This window comes from Gymnoscopelus braueri, assembly GCF_963280865.1.
Source record: "Gymnoscopelus braueri genome assembly, chromosome: 1".
Lineage (NCBI taxonomy): Eukaryota > Metazoa > Chordata > Actinopteri > Myctophiformes > Myctophidae > Gymnoscopelus > Gymnoscopelus braueri.
In genome coordinates this window covers 11,893,912-11,912,676 of record NC_137603.1, presented here as the reverse complement: position 1 = coordinate 11,912,676, position 18,765 = coordinate 11,893,912, and the positions used below count along the sequence as shown (strand labels likewise).

The window sequence follows — 18,765 nt, the reverse complement described above, 5'->3', positions numbered from 1 at the left end:
ATTGTCAGTTTGTCTGTTTGTCAGTTGCATGTTAGGTTTCGCTTTTGGTTTGCATGATGCAGTTAGGTTTCGCTTTCGGTTTGCATGCTGCAGTTAGGTTTCGCTTTCGTTTTGCGCGTTGCCAAATCATGTGCGAGAAACAAGCACCGGTGTTGCAAGGAACGTCTACACGCTCTTCTGTCTCTGTCTCCGATGTGCGGGCCAGGCTACTAGACGGGAAGGCCGCGTAGCGGCCCGACCTTCTAGTTTTGATACAAATTACAAATACTGGGTCAACAAAAGGTACAGTAGACAGACCAAGCCCCTAGAACCCAGAGGTTGCATTGAAGCGCATTGGACATGCTGGCCATTCATAGGTACTGCAGCTTAAAACGGCCTGAGGCCACTGTCACGAACGAGCGAAAACGGTTTTGACCAATGGGCTTGACTCACACGTCACGGAGGTGACGCAAAACGCGTCACCTCCGTGACGGATAACATGTCGCAGAAGCCCCAATAGGCCCCGCCCATCACATTTCACAACCCGGAAGAAGGGGTGATTTAGGCATAGACATATAAAGGTAGACGCCTCCTTCGGCTCTGAGGCGTTCGTATCTCGGCCGCGCTTCCGCTTCAGCAGGGCAAGCTGGAAACTTCCACATGTGTCACAGAAGGGGGCGTTCGGTAGGCCAATCAGAGGCAGGTGGGGCGGGTCTTTTCTTAAGAGGCAGCCACGCAGCAACAATTCAGTTAGACGCGCTGTGATTGGCCAGTAGTCAACGCGCTGTGATTGGCCAGTAGTCAAGTAGCCCTGCGGAAGAGCCTTGTATTGAGATACCGGTCGCCCTAATGAACTGCAGAGGCCAATGAGGCATCTAGGTTTCTATATCTATAGATTTAGGCACAGATTTAGGGTGAGCAACTCAATGCAAGTGGATGGGAGGGGATTTCCGGTGCCCTCTCTATTATTTTCAATTATTTTCCCATTTCACAAGTTTTCAAAATGTATGAACATTTTTTTTTTTGGCAAATAAAAGCATGGTGCTTCGTGTTCTATGGTGCTTCCTATGGTGCTTCCCTGTCATCTACGATGCTTCCTATGGTGCTTCCCTGTGTTGGTGCTTTCCTATGGTGCTTCCCTGTCTTCTATTGTGCTTCCTATAATGCTTCCCTGTCATCTATGGTGATTCCCTGTGTTCTATAGTGCTTCCCTGTGTTCTATTGTGCTTTCTATGGTGCTTCCCTGTCATCTATGGTGCTTCCTATGGTGCTACCCTGTCATCTATAGTGCTTGCTATGGTGCTTTCTTGTCAGCTATGGTGCTTCCTATGGTACTTCCCTGTCTTCTATGTTGCTTCCCTGTCTTCTATGGTATGGTGCTTCCTATGGGGTGCTTCCCTGTCTTCGATGGTGCTTCCTATATGTGCTTCCCTGTCTTATACGTGTATGGTGCTTCCTATGGTGTTTCCCTGTCTACTTTGGTGCTTCCTATGGTGTTTCCCTGTCTTCTTAGGTGCTTCCTATATGGTGCTTCCCTGTCCTCTATGGTGCTTTGGCTTCCTGGTGCTTTGTTGTCTTCTATGGTGCTTTGTTATCTTCTGTGGTGATTCTTCTGACTGAGAGCTTTAAGCTGTGATGGAGAGACGAGTGAACGACATGACATGGTGGAGTCAGAGATTTCCACGTGATCACACACACCTTCTGTTATCCCCCATTGATATTATTGTCTCCGCCAGGCCGAAAGGTGTGGCCGAGACTATGTTTTGCACCCTAACCGTCCGTGTGTCCGTGTGTGTCCGTCGCCCCCCTCCGTCTGTGATCAGCTAATCTCCGGCACTGTTGGCTTGATCGCAGCAAAACTGTGCACACACACTCCCTGGATAGGATGCAGAACCTCTGCCCCAATTTTTTCACATGGGCCTGTTATAGTGCCACCAGGAGGCCACTTTTTGCAAAACATTTTTTTTGACACTACTCCGACAGATTTTATCCAAACGTCGCAAGTCGGTACACAGTATCTCTATAGTCCTGATTGGCTTCCAAAGTTTGCAGGAGTGCTCCGTTTTGAACAAAATGCCTCAAATCATATATGCAATTTCCGTGAAAATTTGCACGCACAGTCTCACTAGGCCGAGGAAGAATTGCCACTTGAAAATGTTTAAATCAGCCTCATGGTGGCGCTATAACAGGCCGATTCGTTTTTACCTATAACTGCACCGATCTGTGTAAAACTTTGTATGTGCACTCCCTAGAGGCCAAGGAAAAATCTTTGCCCTGATTTTTTCACATCTGCCTTTTATAGCGCCACCAGGAGGACGACTTATGTGAAACACATTTTTGGAAATTTCTCCTTCAGATTTTATCCAAATTTCACACAAATCGGTACACATGATCTCTATTGTCATGTGATCAAGACGGATCTGTTTGATTTTTCATATTCCATCCTGATTGGCTAAGATTGATATCTAAAGTTTGCAGGAGTGGCCCGTTTTGAACAAAATGCCGCAAATCATGAACACAGCGTCTGATTGTGGTGAAACTTTGCACGCACATTCGCCCTACGTTGAGGAACAAATGCACCCCCTTCAACATTGTCCTATTATAGCGCCACCAGGACGCCGATTTTTGCAAAAACTTTTTTTCATATTACTCCTACAAATGTTGTCCACACATCACGCAAATCGGTACATATTATCTCTTTGGTCAAGTGATCAAGACAGATCCGTCCGATCTGTCCGATTTTTCACATTCCAGCCTGATTGGCAAATTCCGAACATTGCTGGCCCACACTAACCTGACCTGGAGGAGACCTGTGCTCCGAGGAGGACTTTTTCTATTTTTATTCTCAATTGATATTATTCATCGAACACGGTCAGAGAAAATAATATGATAATCAAAAACAATAATGAAAGATAAAATGATAGAGAATCAAGGTGATGTTTTTTAATAAAATGTTTATTTTCACCCGTCCATAATTTTCTGTATACAAGAATGAGTAACAAAAGCCAAAAAAAGCAATCAATCTGAGCCTATTCTCTTAAAAAACGGTAAGGCATGTCTGCTTGTATAACCGTGAAACATCAATTCCCTCAAGAACTTTAAAGCAGCGAGCTCTGGCAACTCCTAATGTGCCCCTTACTTTTCTGTTTTTGCAAATCACGACAGTGCCACACTCACAGCATTATTTAGCAAAGGTGCAGCAAAGGATTAACATCAAACTGGAAAAGACCATGAATAACATATTTTTTCGAAACATTTGTAAAAACAAAATCAAACAAACAGAAAACCCCCGCCAACCATACAGTTTTTCTACACTTTAGAATTTGAATAATTTCAGTTTACTTTAACAAACATTAAATAATTTAATAGACAAAATAGTATATTCCTTGGTGTAAGTGGGGCACCAGCACATTCAGATCAGGTCTCTGACCACAAAAAAAATACCTATTTGGAGAAAAGGGAAATGTCAGCTTGGACCTGAGAAACCAAACCGAGACAGGACCCCTTTGTTTGCAGTGATATGAGCCCATTGCAAAAGTAGTACTCGAGATAAGACTTTTTCTTTTTCAGTCAATTTCATTTCTGTATTTGAAGGACATGAAAAAAGGTGACCTCTTATCCAGCATCATTCAAGACTCTTCTTCTCTGTGAAAACGGGCTCTCATGGGTGCATTTGACCTTTGCATGGCATACTCTTACCTACTGGGTTTCTCATTTCCAAAAGCGCCATGGTAGACTTTAAGCCTCACTGAGGAGCCGGATTGCTCAGGCATAAGAATGCCAGCATCTGAAAAAAGTTGAACCACTGTGCTCACCTATAATCACAAAATAATCTTCTTTTAGTTCAACGCGGTCCTGGATCACTCACAGTAAAGCGACTCCAATGAAATTCAATGTGAGCTGCCCTTTTTCCATTTATACATCTTGTTTTAAAACAACATGATGCCCATTTTGTGTGCAGTCAAACGTTTTGGCTTTCTGCCTTCCCCAGTATTGGCATGTTTGGCTACACACAAAATGTAGTTTTAAAAGATAAAAAAGAGAGATGAACATACTTTTTCCCGAGTGCGGATCATATTTAATTTAATTGGAGCATCTGTAACAACCCAGTAATCTGAAACGCATACTGTGCCATCATGATGGTTCTCATTCACTTCAGTTCAATTCCATGCTGCCACTTCTGCTAAAATAACAGCGAATTCAAATGTTTTTCATTACTATTCATAAAAAATTTATCTGAATATATTTTTGAGAATATATTTTTTCTTCAAAAGGGCAAAGATCATATGAATGAACTTCTGAACCAATTGAATATTAATGATGTTAGAAGGAAGGGCACATTTATTTTTAGTCATTTCAAAATAAAAGTGCTGACAAAGCATACTACATTCTCGATTTGTTTTGAAAGACATACCATGTGAAGAATACATAGATATATGGAACTGTAAACATCAAGCTTTCAGAGCGCATGCTCTGACTGCTCTGCAGCTCCATCTAGCATAGCTTGATTTTTACATAAATCTTTGTGAGAAAACATGGCAAATACAACTAAATATTTAATGTAAAACAAAAATGCAAAAGATAATTTAGTTTTGACATGTGGCAAATATGATTGTACTTTAAGAAAATGGAAAAAGAAAGAAAAAACATACACTTGAAAGGTTCAAGTTCATGTTTCAAGTACCCAAAAGTTAGATCCCAAATTTGGCAATTGTAATGCCATGTTTTACTATTTTATTTGATTAAACTTAAATCTTTTCCAAAACTTTTTATTATTATACAATAGGCGATAACACAACTTTCCAAAACAAATAATGCTTATGCTAAAATGCAGCCACTGATAAAACAATAGTGTACAGTACCTTTCAGTGAAATAGGTACAATTTCATAAAAAATAATGGTACAATACAATTGTATTGTACCAAATAATGGTACAATACAATTAAAAGTTCTGAAAATATAAATATATATTTTTCTCTATATATGTGATAATTGTGTCCTGTAGGTCTCAAAGCTCGTGGAACCAACAAAAGTAGTTTTCAATACACTGATACTGTCTTGAGATCATCAAGTGTGCAATTATAGAGTGACTGCTTCCTATATGATGTGACTGAAGCAGGAGAATCAGGTGAACGCACAATCCAATTACTGCTGAGCCTGGATAAAAACCAATTACAACATTGCCATTCACACTCACACAATAAGACATACTACTTTCTCTCTCTGGGGGGACTCAAAAGACCAAACCAATGACAATTTTCTTCTTGTAAAGAAAAAAGGGGGCATTTTTCATATGAGCATCTAAAGATGGGTGTCACTCTCCAAAAGGGAAGCATCTTGTTCAAAACCAGTTCTGGAATTATGGGAAAAGCCACATTTTCCTTGTTTTTTTTATATAAGGGATGTGAAAGCTGCTTCAGTGATGACACCAAGCAATCTTTGGGGGACAAGCAGGATGCAGAGCTGCACTCAGCCCTACCGTGAACCATTCTGGATGGGATTCAGGAGGTTCTACATGTCCAGTGAGGGAACATCAACAGCATTAGAACTTGCTGTTCGATATACTTTTAAGTCCGAGTACACTGGTCCTTGAACAGGACTCATGTAGGTATTATCTCAATTGTGTCTGCAGTGCCAGGAGTGCGAGGGCAGCGGTTACCAGCAGCAGGGAGGGTCCAGGGGAAAACGACCTTCCGGCTGCTGCGGCACGAACATCGCTCCGGTCTGCGCCGATTATGGGTGCCTCCTCCGTACCGATTAAGACAGGCTCAGTGGTACAACCATCAGAGCACCCACTGCCACTGCCGGAGCCACTCCCCTCATCGCCTGCAGAGACAAAAGTGAAAATGTATGGATGAATGTGCACAGCCACCGATCAGTGGCGTCGTTACGCGGGAGCTTCGGTGGCTATAGCCACCAATGTTTTATCCAAAGCCACCAATAATAATAATATATATATATTTTTTTAAATTATATATCTATAACCCTAACCTAGCCCTACCCCTAACCCTAAAACCAAAATAAAGTAACAAAAAACGGGGAGAAAAGTACCCCTCGCACGCGCGGGGGAGGGGACACATGCACGCGCGCACAGTCCGTTGCCTGGGGGGCTAAGCCCCCAACCTAGTAGAGACCTAGGAACGCCTCTGCCACCGACTGTACAAAGCAACAGCAAAAAAAAACTACAGAGGGAACGGCAGTATGTCATAAAATGCCATATAACTTCTCAAGTCAGCACAGCAGATATTACAAACACAAACCACCACATGTTGTCAAACCAAGGGGATTCTCTCTCTTTTTAAGATGTTTTTTGGGTCTTTTTCTGCCTTAATTGATTGTACACAGTGAAGAGAGACAGGAAGCAGGGAGTGAGAATCGAGGAGTGACATGCAGCAAAGGTCCGTTGGGCTTGGGAATCGATTCGCTGTCAGGCATCAGAGCCTATGTGGTACGTGCCTTTACCATTCGGCAATTGGCGCCCCCGAAACCAAGAGGATTCTCTGAATGGAAAGCGTGGCGTTACTAGGACAGTGATATGTACTGTATAGGCTGTCTTTCTGAGCTTAGGTCTGTCATCTGTTTCACAACCACTTCTATTTATTCTCCTGATGATGATAGTTTTTCCTTTAGTAGCACGTTGCAAACAGCAAAGATTCCTAAGTGACAACTGAGCCTTTGTTTGGTACAGTAAAAGGTGTAAAAGTGTGTGTATAAGCAAACGGGTATGTGCATAATTGTGTACATCTATGAATGAGTGGTATGGGCCAGAACAATCTTTTTATTGTTTTATTCTAAAAACAATCACAGTTCTTGACAGAAAGCTTATTCGGCTGTGTTATTTCATTTTGAAAGGCAATATTACGCAATATAGTATGTACAGTAGTTGTCTCGGCACCACTCCCAAATATATCAGAAAACTTACTAGAGTCCTGGAAGTAGATATCATTTCCATTGTAGGCGTTCCTCAGCTTGTTGGTCATTACACGGAGAGCCATGATCTGCTGTCGAATCAGCGTGTCTGGTCTAGTGATGTCTACCTCAACCTCTGGGTTGTTAAGCTGGTTGGTCAGACCTTCCTTCACCACTTCGGGGAAATATCTGACCAGGATGAAATCAGAAACATGTGTCATGTAATGTTGATGGATGCTGGGACACATAGGCACATGTTTTTCATGCTGAACAAAACAAAATGCCCACTTTTGACAAAAATATTTATGTCTCCATTCTGAGAGTCTAAATTCAACAGAGTACATTCATAGAATTGGAGTAAGTCATCATGGTTAGCCAGTTAAATCTGCTGTAAATCATGTCATTTTATTTTGTTTATTTTCTTTTCCAGATTTCATAACATTAATGCTTCAAATTGGAATGAGGTTTAACATCGTCATTAAATAGGCTGATTGATTGTCAGTCATATTCAGCAAAAATAACATATCTACAAGCTCACAATGTGTTGTGAGCTTTTAGAACGGCTATTTTTGGCGACGACATCTGGTATAGAGGAAAAAAAGGAGGGGGCCTAGTTTAGACCACTGTATGTTTTCATGAGACAGCCATGATATTTTTGTTAATTTAGTTTAGATTAGTTGAAGTTAATGTACTGTATCTAATTGAATTACTTTAATCTGCTAATCACAAGGTCATAACAATACAAAAATATGTGTGGCTTCCTTGGAGAACATCATCCATTTATTGTCACAGTGATGATACCAAATTTAACATCCTGAAACAATGTCTTCTTGTGGTGCCGTCTGGTGTGGTACAAAAGATTGAATTCAGCCAGCGACTGGCATCAGTGAAAATGGATGGCATATCAAGTCACAGTGGTTAGGTCAAGGTTCAGACCTGTGATAGTGATGTTGTCTATCCCCGTTAGAGTGTCTTTGAACATGACACTGCACCCTTACTTGCTTGCTGCAGAGGTACCGCAAATGTGTACCGCAAATGTTGAGAACCACTGCCCTGCCTGCACTACAGTACAAGCCCTACAGTCTCAACCTTGCTATATTGCTTTTTTCTTTTTCTTTACAAAGGTATCTTCTATTATTATATATGTTATACAGTTCATCATTATCTGCCATCTCTTCATTCTCAATAACAAGCATTGCATAACCTCCTCTATTGGAGCTCTATACCCAATCACCAGAGGAAATGTTCCCTTTTCGTTATACATATATCAAAATGGTTATGATGGATATCCCTGCCTGAGCCTGGGAGAAGGCTGGGGTCAAACTGTTTCATTGCAATTGTAAGGAGTATTTATTGGCCATTATTTAACAAACAGTACCACAGTAACATGTTTACAGTGAGACATATTTTTACAGAGAACATTCTGTACCTGGGTCTTTGGGGGAATCAGCTGGTATCATGATGATACTGTTCTTCTCTGAGCTGATTGTCATCAATGTTTTATTATTGTTGGGCAGTCAACTCATCAGATTTAGAGCAGTGTCAAGGAGCGGTATTGCCATAAACATGACAATGGAAATTTATTTTATTGCACCATCTGGTGATTTAGTTACTTGGAAAGGACCACCGTGGTGGGGTGGGGTGGCCTAATCCTATTTTCTGCCAGCATTTCTAGTTCACTGTTAGGTATGGATAGAGATCTCATTAGCTGGCCTTGCTTCAACTGTACTCTACACACTGTGGTCAAAACGAGGAACTCTACACAGTCCTCTGGGTATATGAGACACTATTTAGAGCACATCGGGTTTTGCCTTGTATAAACTGTGTCCATTGTGCTTATGTAGAGAGCATTAATCTGGTAACTCAGCGGGTGCTAGTTCTATAATCCCCAGCAGGCAGAAGGTGATAAGTGAAAATCTGGAGTAGATTTCCTCTGGGTATATATTGAGTGGTTAAAGTTCTTTTCACCTGCCCTTGGTGTGACTGTTCCAGCACTGCTCCTCATCTGATTCTGTCAGCTTGCCCATGGTACAGATTTCATCTGGCAGGTTGGACCAGAACCTCTTGGACTCCTTCAGTTGATCTTTGATTTCAATCACCTGTAATGTAGGACAAATACAGGAATGCTAGGTTGATAGGCTTTAGAATAAGAATGCTGCACAATGTTGACGTGCACTGTAGGCTAGTGGTTACTGACCAGACAGTAGTGTATAGTACTTCTGCTTGGCAGCACCGCGCCTGTGGAACAGCCTTCCTATCGATTTGAGAGCACTGCAGAGCCCGGACTCTTTTAAAACAGGCCTAAAACCTTTTTTATTTCGGAAGGCCTTTTCGTGTTAAATTGTTGTATAACCACTGTCAGCAATATCCTTTTGTGCCTTGACATTTTTTTAAACCCTGCTTTTAACCTTCTATGATTTATGTGTTTTAACCATGTAGCACTCTTGGATTCCCTGTGAATGAAAAGTGCAATACAAATACAATTTATGAATATTAGTAGTAGTAGTAGACTGGGATCAATTTGCTTTGCAGTTTGCGTATCTGGTCTACAGCAGATACAGACGCGGTGTGCATACATGTACGGTATATGTGTGTGGAAATTATCGGCTACAGTAGGCGGGCTCTAGACCAGCTCTAGACCTGATATGAGCATTTAACAGTAAATAGAAACCAGGCTTTCCACACTGCAGAAAGCCTGGTGATGCAAGGTTATAGTGTAGCATACATTGCTCAAGTACTTTATTTCTTATAGGTTCATCATTAAAGACACAAAGAAATGCATAGAGTTTCTAGAAACAGAAATGTACTGTATACAAATAAGAAAAATATACAAACAAGAGCATAACAATACGTTTGTTTATGATATTCTCAATGATGGCTACTGACTTAAAATGTAGCAAAAGTTGTAATAGTGACACCGTTCATTTCCATTCATAGAGTGGCTTTAATGACATCTTTCAAGATTAATCATGTACATGATTAATATATAATAGGCTAGTATTATTATTATGTTACTGTATAAAGTACTATATATAATTTACTGACAAAATCCTCAAATGTATCATTAAAGCTTCTACAGTAGTATAAGGGTATTATTATTATTATTATTTTCATTATCAGAACCAATAAGTGTCAGGAAGGATTTCTTTGTCACTCACTCATACAGGTACAAGCAGTGAAATGTTGGTGTGGTACAGTATGTCTACAAGAATACTAATAATTATACTGGGTATATTTAAAAAAAACACAAATAAGACAATATATATATTATATAAGGCTAGAAAGTAATATAATAGTATTATAATAGTGTGGCATACATATGGATGCACATCAGAATTGTTCAGCTGGTCTGTACTGTATTCTTCTGTGATTCAAGACATTGTGATGTCTTGTTTATCTGGCATGAGGTTTCATTCCACATTGATTCCATCTGGCCATGGCTAGAGAAGTTTAGAGGCGGTGACCAGAGAACAAGACAGCACATGATGACTGAGAGCAGTCATGGTAACAGGAGGATGCTCTGTGGGGTGGTGTGGTTTGGTGGTTTCATGTAATCTGAACTTCCATTGTGTTCTATTATCGACATTATACAGTATACAGAAGCTAAAGGCTTCACCTTTAATACAGTTTTCATAGGTAAGGCAGATATTTGAGGGAAATAGTAATTAATTTAACCAATGCTAATTGTTCTGGGAGACTGTGTAGATGATTCTGGAATGCAATGAGGATTGACAAAACTGAACACTGGCCAGACTTTTCTCTGGATGGCAATTAGAACTTCTATACTGGCAGGGGCAAACCGAGGGGTGGCTCCGAGGTCTAAAGCCCCAAATCTTTTAGGTTTTTAAAATAGACATTTCAGTAGTGGAAGTGTTACTGAGTGAAATGTACTTAAAAATGTCAATTGAAAATGAAATATAATGTTTGCAGTAATCATGCAGTGCAGTCAAATTAAATTGAACAGCAGGGACCACCCGAATGTTCTTTTGTCGTGTGCAAGCCACCCCCAGAAAATTGGCCGCAGAACTAAATGTTCTGGGCTTCGCCCCAGACCTTGTCAACTCTTAGATCCATCCTGTATACTGGCTGTGTGCATCACTTGTACTGTAGGGCAGTGGTTCTCAAACATTTTGTGCCCAAGGAACACAAATGGGCACATCAAAATCTCAAGGCAAACCTGTATTCATAGCAAAAAATTGCTTGTGTTTTCTCCAAACTTGTAATCTCGGCACCACTGGAAAAGAGGGTCTCAGCCCTCATTGTGTTTTTTTAACTTTTGAATAAAAAAAAATACAGAGTAGTATTGGTACCGATTTTCAAGAACAAGGGTGATGTACAGTACAGGGTTGTATAACTACAGATAAAACTGATGAGCCACAGCATGAAGCTATGGGAAAGAGTAGTGGAAGCTAGGCTAAGAGGAGAGGTGACAATTAGTGAACAGCAGTATGGGTTCATGCCAAGGAGGAAGAGCACCACCTCGCCCTGAGAGTGTTGATGGAGAAGCAGAAGGCCAGAAGGAGTTACACTGTCTTCGTCGACCTAGAAAAAGCATACGATGGGGTGCCAAGGGAGGAAGTGTGGTACTGTATGTGGAAGGCAGGAGTGGCAGAGAATTATGTCAAAATGGTGCAGGACATACATATAGCGTAGCATACGATAGGGTGCCAAGAGAGGAAGTGTGGTATTGCATGAGGCAGGAGTGGCAGAGACAGAGAAAGACGCAGTGAACCAAAAAAAGTTTCACCAGGATGAAAGTGGTTATTAAAAGAAATATATATATATATATATTTAAAAAATTCAAACAAAAATTAAATATATATATAATTTGCCTCTGTATTGGGAAAAAGTACTGACGTAGTAAAAAAAACAAAAAATCATAACTTTTTGTATAGTTGTATAAAGTACATTACAATAATAATGTGTGGTTGACACAAAATCCAGAGGTCCACCACTTGTCTTTTGGCACAGCGTTTGGGAAGCACTGCTGTAGGGGACCTGGGGAATGAATTGTCCATGGAGAGACTCTGCTATGGGACTACCATCATCAGTAAATACTTCACAGAATAAAAACCCTACACTGCCATATACTCAAGAGTTTTCCTGTGGCAAAATACAACATCTGTTGCTGTGACTGAGAATTTGTTTTGGTGCGACCTGCGTTTATTTTATATAGGCCTACTGTATGTTCACTCTGTCTATTTCATTCCAATGTATTGTATGTTCATTTATGGTTACCCATTATTTTTGATTGTTTCTTAGAGGATCAGTTAATGTCATCCACTGAGATCCCTTGCCTTTACCCAAACATTTCCATGCCAAGGATAGCCAAATGGCTTAAAAAAAATGAGTGAATGAATAGGCCAAAAAGGCCAATAGTTAGTTATTTAACTAACAACATAAATAAATAAAATAGCAAAAATAGCCAATCTACTGTATAAGCTCACAACAAGCTTATATGTTTGCATATTTCACATTCTGAAAGTTTTATAATTATTTATACAATAATGACATGCCCCAAAAAACAGGAAGGTTTAAAGTGGTTTAATTTAGAATTTAAATAACATTTTTATATATGTATATAAAATGATATATATTTTTATATGTTTTTAATTGCATTTCTTTATCTCCATTTTCCTCTCCTTTACAAATGGCTGTCCTGGGGACCACGCCCCTACTTTGAAAACCTGTGAGCTGCACCGTTCACCCTAACACACAGTAACCCAAAATGTATTTTTCCATTCCTCACCAAACCACAAAGTTTTTTGCAACCACATCTTGGCTCCATTATCTTATCGTTCCCCTATCTCTATCCCAGTAAGGCTGAGCACACAATCATTTACTGCATGTTCTGGACAGACAGACTGATTCATTAATACAGTATCAGCTGAACCCTCTTCCCCTCCGGCATTAGTCTGTACCAGTGTAGATCTGATAGGAGATAACAGTTTGCCTGCATCTTCAACACAATAAAAAGATTGTTACCCCTCCAGTCCTCCAAAGGAAAAAAACAACAACTCTCAATTATCCTGAAATGGATCCCATCATTAAATGGATTCCGTAATTTACTGTGGCAGCTCTCATTTACTGTATATGTGATATCGGATAGTAAAAGAGCCACGATAAAGCCATAATACATCAATCACTCATGTTTTTTTTTTATCACAAAGACACACTTTTAACATTGACTGCCAGAGTTTTTTCAGAACAGTCTGTAGCCTCTGCCAGGGTTTTGAACGATTTTGGTACCTTTTCGCATAGCCACAGAATATTTTTCTCCAGTATGATTGATCCCCAGATGGTTTCTAATCACAGATGAGATTCAGGTGTGGTTTCACAAATGTCAACGAGGTCATTATGACCTTGTTGTCATGTGTTGTTTGATGTTTGAAAATAGCTCAAAACCAGTAGTTTCAAACCAAAAGATAATGTGAATTGTTTGTCCGTTTGAATTTTAACATTGAAGTGGATGGAGCAGCAAATCTTTGGAAATTGTTATCTCCTTATTCGTTTGGAATATCGAAAGAGTGTCAATACTAAATAATTAGAAAATCTTTTTAGATTTTTTTTAGAATAGCTGAATTCCCAAAGACATTTATAAACGTCTTTGGCAGTTAATGTGTCCCTGTCTCACTGTCTCACACACATACAGTAAAGCCTGATTTATATACAAGAGTGCATGTCGGTATCGCAGACTGAAAATACTAGCAGATCTACAAGCTCACGACGCATTGCAGCATGACGTGCTGTGAGCTTGTAGGTCGGCTATTTTAGGTGCGCGACACCCACGTGCAACTGAGTATGACATGGGCTTTTAAGAGTCATGTCCTGCACAGTAAAATCCTCAGTGTTACGGGTCCATGTGTTACCTTTGTACATTCTCAAAGTCAAATCAATACTGAGGATTGTACAGTGTGGTTACACTGGGGACTAGGACTAGGGGAAAGTGAATGTCATGTGTACACTCAAGCCTCGGGTGTAACCGGACATAAAAGCATCTACAGGATGCCATTGCATGGGGCTGCCCTCACTTTTCATGTGTTAATCCTGTCATGAAGATAACAGAAAATGGAGCGTCTCATTCATGCAATACGCCAGCACCTGCACCTCAACAGGAAATATTTATCAGACCATGTAGACTGTTCTTGAATGCGCTCTTCAATGCACTCTCACACACACGCACGCACACACACAAACACGCACACACACAAATCTATACATGCATTGGCTGCTGTCATTGTTACTCTGGTCGAGGAGTACCACTGCGCTGCACTGACAAACTCTCTGGGAAACACGTAAGACTAGATACAAGTTGGTAGGAGTGAGGAGTGATGTAAATTCTCAACATGGACATTACAGAAATTACATCTGTATGCATATACATTAAAATGTAAGCAGTATAAAGTTACAGTAGATGGCAACACTACAATTAGGATGTAGGAATCGTTGTTCTACTAAAAATAAAAAAGTTTTTCAAGTAACACAATTATTTGGAAAAGTAGCGTAAATTAGAAAACAGTTTGTCAGCAAAGGTGTTTATTTTAGATAGGAAATGTTTGACAGAATAGTGAAACAAACAACTAATCTGCCGGTAAACTTGGACGAGGTGCTGGAGCCAAAAGAGAACCAAAATGTATGAACAATAAAAGGCAGCTTCTGCACACTCAAAGCTGTGCAGAAATGTTATTTTGTATTTTTTACAGATAGACCTTCTTCAGGCATGTGCCATAAAGAAGGTCTACGACGAAAGCTTGCTAGAATTATTTTTTACATTTATTGTATTGTTCAGATTGGAAATGTCTAAAAATAAATAACTAGTTTAGCTGTATGACATCTGGTCCAGTAATATTGAGTATCTGATACCTATATAGTAACTTACTGCAATTAATTGGTTATATTAAATTTTGAATGCCATTAACTCTCTATACATGCAGATAATTGCATAATATTCTAAATACAACAATAACAGAGTAGGCTAATACACAAACTGCCTTTATATTACTTTATATTGGTGTCAACGTATACAGGATCCTCAAATATACAATGGGCATAGTGTCCTAATTTTCCCTTTTATTTCCACAAATTGCTATTTAAGTGTCTTGTTTTCTTTTTAATATACATTTTTAACTGTTTGTTCTTTGTGGACCCAGGAAGAAAACGCAGCTGGTAATTGGGTAACAATGAGGATCCTATTAAATACCTAAACCCATATTCCAGTCAGCACAAGGTGAAGATAAATTACTGCCTCTAAGGCAGGTATCACAATTTTATCCCTGCCTTAGAAGCAGTAATTTGTCATCATTTAAGATTCAGTCATTTATCTATTAATTCATTTTGAAATATATATTTGGACATTTACTGTCCAAATATGTATTTAAAAATATATTAATTCATATATTAAAAAATTATACAGAATATTTTATTATGTTATTATGTATGTGCGTAGACCAATTATGTGTTTACCAACATTGAGACTGGACGCACAGGTGATTGTTTCATGCAATCAATTCCCAACATATTGTTTCGGGGTGTGCGCTGGTTTCAGTTCATTCAACCTCCTCTCGTGTGTTGGCTAGTGAGGTGCGTCCTAGCAAGACCTGACAAAGTGGGTTTCATTTGGTGCCGTCCTGCGCGCGCATACTGGTTCTTATCAGTGTGACGTCGTCTGTTAAGGGGTCTATTCGCCAGCCCGGACGGCTGAAGGCCGGAGACTACAGTGTGTTTTCACTCGTGTCCGTCAGTCAATCCGGACTGGTGACCCCCCCCCGACCTCTGTCTGCCAGCTTGATGATGTTGTGGCGCCATTCGTTCCACGTGCTAGTCTCGTCACCATTTCTCGCTACTTGCTGGAGAGGCCGCATGGAGGCTGTCGTCTTCTCCCCCTGTATCCCCCCCCTCCAAGCAGACTCAAGTCCTGGCACAAGAGATGCTTAGTTCTGTCCCTGAGGACCTGTCAACAAACGCATGGCTGGTAGCATCCTGGAAGCAGGAATGGGAGTTCAGCCGGCAATGGACCCTGCTGAACCGCCTGCGTACTGGGGCTGGCTGCTTCAAAATCGTCTATGAAGAAGTGGGGCCTGGCAGACAGCGCAGGATGTGAGTGCGGGGAGCTTGAGCAGAATCAACACTTGTCCCCTGTATAGACCACCTTACAGAGGAGAGCCTCTTCCTAGTGGGACCAGAGACAAGGGCGTGGCTGCACGACACAGAGTTGGGCATTTAATGACTCTACGCGAAAGAAGAAGAAGCGGGTACACAGACAGAGAGGCCTGATTACCATGGAAACCAGAGGCACAGCTGCATCAAATATTTGACATCAGTCACCTACCTTTCTAGATTGTCTCAATTTATGCAACCTTTAGACAAAACAGGAGCCTAATAAGGAATGTTCCTATCTAGGTACAAATGATAAGAAGCCTCCTAGCAACCGTGACAAAGTCCATATGTCATTTACTATATAAAACTAATTGCCTACTGGCCATGCAATAAACCCTTAATTTGTCATAGATGGGTAAACACAGTTGAAGGTAATAACATTAATTATGGGTGTTTTTCATTTAGGTATTACTGTGTGCCAGCATTAACAATGCCTGTTCGGTTACAGCATGGCAAAGCCTGTTCAGTTATGCTGGCACACAGAAACAACTATAATGAAAAAGGCCAACAATTAATGTTATTACCTTCAGCTGCGTTTATCCAGCTATAAGTCAAAATGTCTGTTCTGGAAAAGGTCAACTAGTAAGTGAGTTGACAGACAGCAGTTCCCGACTGTGGGTGCAACTTTCAAAGTGTTTGCCTCACCACATTACCATTATGGTTCATTATGAAACATTAAAGGAATAGTTCATCCAAAAATGAAAATGATATCCTCATCTGCTCCTCATGCCAATTGAAATTATATTATTCATTTCTCCATTATTTATTGCAAATATAAGCTATATTATATCATATTCCTCTTTGACCTTGTGAGGGAGACGTGACACAATCCAAATGAAGGGCATAGGACAGGGCACGTTGTCGCCGTGCAATAGTACCGCTACGGACAGAGGCATTGACACACAGACAGCCAAAGAAAAGTCATTGGTTTCAAACCAATGATGGTACTTTTGTTCCTAAGTTGAAGCAATTACTCCCTGGAACTGTTGGGGGCAGTACAATGCATGGCATTTAAGTGCCCCATGAGTAGTTGATGACATAATTTCCTTTTTTTTCTTGTGAACTAGTCCTTTAATGTTATCTATAATAGTGTTTTTGAAAATGAGTATTCAAATACCAATGAGTATTTCAAAGCCTCTAAGGCTATGTTCACACAATCTGCCTTTTATTTATTTTAATTTATTTTTTGTCGAGAGAGAAAAAGAAAATAGACAGGGGTTGGGGGAGGTCACACAATTGACCTGAGCGTCTCCCTACGGAGGTCCTCCCCTAGGGAGGTCCTCCTTCGTCTGCCAGGGGGACCCCCTAGCAGACCAAGGATGGGGGGATTATATCTCCACACTGGCCTTGGAACGCTGGCTAATGTTGCTCGGGAAAGGGAAGTCTGGAGCTCTCTGCTGGAACTGATGCCCCCGCGACCCGACTCCGGATAAGCCATTGAATGTAACTATGCTTGGAACTTACCGAACATAGAAAACAAAGTTCTAAACTACTGTAGTAGGTGTAGGTGTGGATGTAAACAAGATTGAACAACTACAGTGTATGGCATATTTATCACCTAAAATGCAACAATCATTTAGTCTGTCAATCATAGACCAGCTGCCAGATACGAGAACAGAGGTCCCTGTTTCTCCTCCCCCGCCTGATAGCTTTGATGCCCGGCCAAGGGCTGCTTGCTTTGTGTCGCCTGGAGCTCAGCAGCTGGACCACAGTGCACTTATTAATTGCGATATATCAATGGGCCTGCGTTTAAGAAAATACAGCTCCACAGTGAATATAGTGAATACGATGTCATTATATTAGGTAATAATAGGTTTAATATACTGCTTTGCAAGGAGAAGAGCATGGTAGGCCGCCTCTGTGCCTCAGTGGCCGACAACAGGGCCTAGCTAGACAAGCAGCTCTGATGAGGAGCTGCTCTGAGTTTGTGTGCAGTCGCGACTGGACAGCTGATAAAAAGCGGTCCACGTCATAAGCGCCTTTCCGATTTTTTTGTAACTATTTAAAACTTTAGAAAGCGCTCCGTTCTGCCATAAAAGGCAGATCAGCACCTTCTAAAAGTGGCTGATATGCGTTCGCTATGCAACTGATTTTTTGTAAATTCTCATAGACCCCTTAACAGACGACGTCACACTGATAAGAACCAGTATGCGCGCGCAGGCCGGCACCAAATGAAACCCATTCTGTCATGTCTCGCTAGGATGCGCCTCACTAGCCAACACACAAGAGGAGGTTGAATGTACTGAAACCAGCGCACCCCCCGAAATAATATGTTGGGAATTGATTGCATGAAACAATCACCTGTGCGTCTAGTCTCAATGTTGGTAAACAAATAATTGGTGTATAGGGTTTAATGTAAAACGGCAGTGCTTATTTATTTTTTTAATCAATCTTTTTATTCAATTTGTGCCTATTGTTCTTTAAAGCTATACTAGGTAACTTTTTCAAAAAAACTAAAGTTAAATTGTATATCTTTTGTGAGTGGCAAATGTTTCACAACACCCACTCCATGACTTTCACTCCCGAAAGCCTTTTATAAACATATTTTCTATTGAAACTGTGGTAGGGCGCCCTCCCCGCGAAAAAGACGTCATCCGTCCGGAAATGGAAACGGAAATGCACCGGTTTCCTGTTTGGCCAGGAACTAGCGCGCTATTAACAAAAAGTAATCTCATGCTGTTTTTATGGTATTATAAGATTTGAAAATGGAAAAACAACAGC

At 40.6% G+C, this 18,765-nt stretch overlaps 1 protein-coding gene across 2 annotated transcripts in view; it reads right to left on the bottom strand.

Moving 5' to 3' along the window:
• Positions 1 to 2,916: 2,916 nt before the first annotated feature.
• LOC308092643 (glypican-6-like) overlaps positions 2,917 to 18,765 on the bottom strand; it is a 202,039-nt gene continuing 186,190 nt past the window's right edge. For both annotated transcript variants that reach the window (XM_080438684.1, XM_080438685.1), the window contains 3 exons: positions 8,857 to 8,987; positions 6,902 to 7,077; positions 2,917 to 5,805 (listed from right to left, as the gene is read on the bottom strand). In XM_080438684.1, the coding sequence (XP_080294810.1) occupies positions 5,591 to 5,805; positions 6,902 to 7,077; positions 8,857 to 8,987 (522 nt within the window). In that variant the 3' untranslated portion in view covers positions 2,917 to 5,590. The remainder of the gene's footprint in view (positions 5,806 to 6,901; positions 7,078 to 8,856; positions 8,988 to 18,765) is intronic.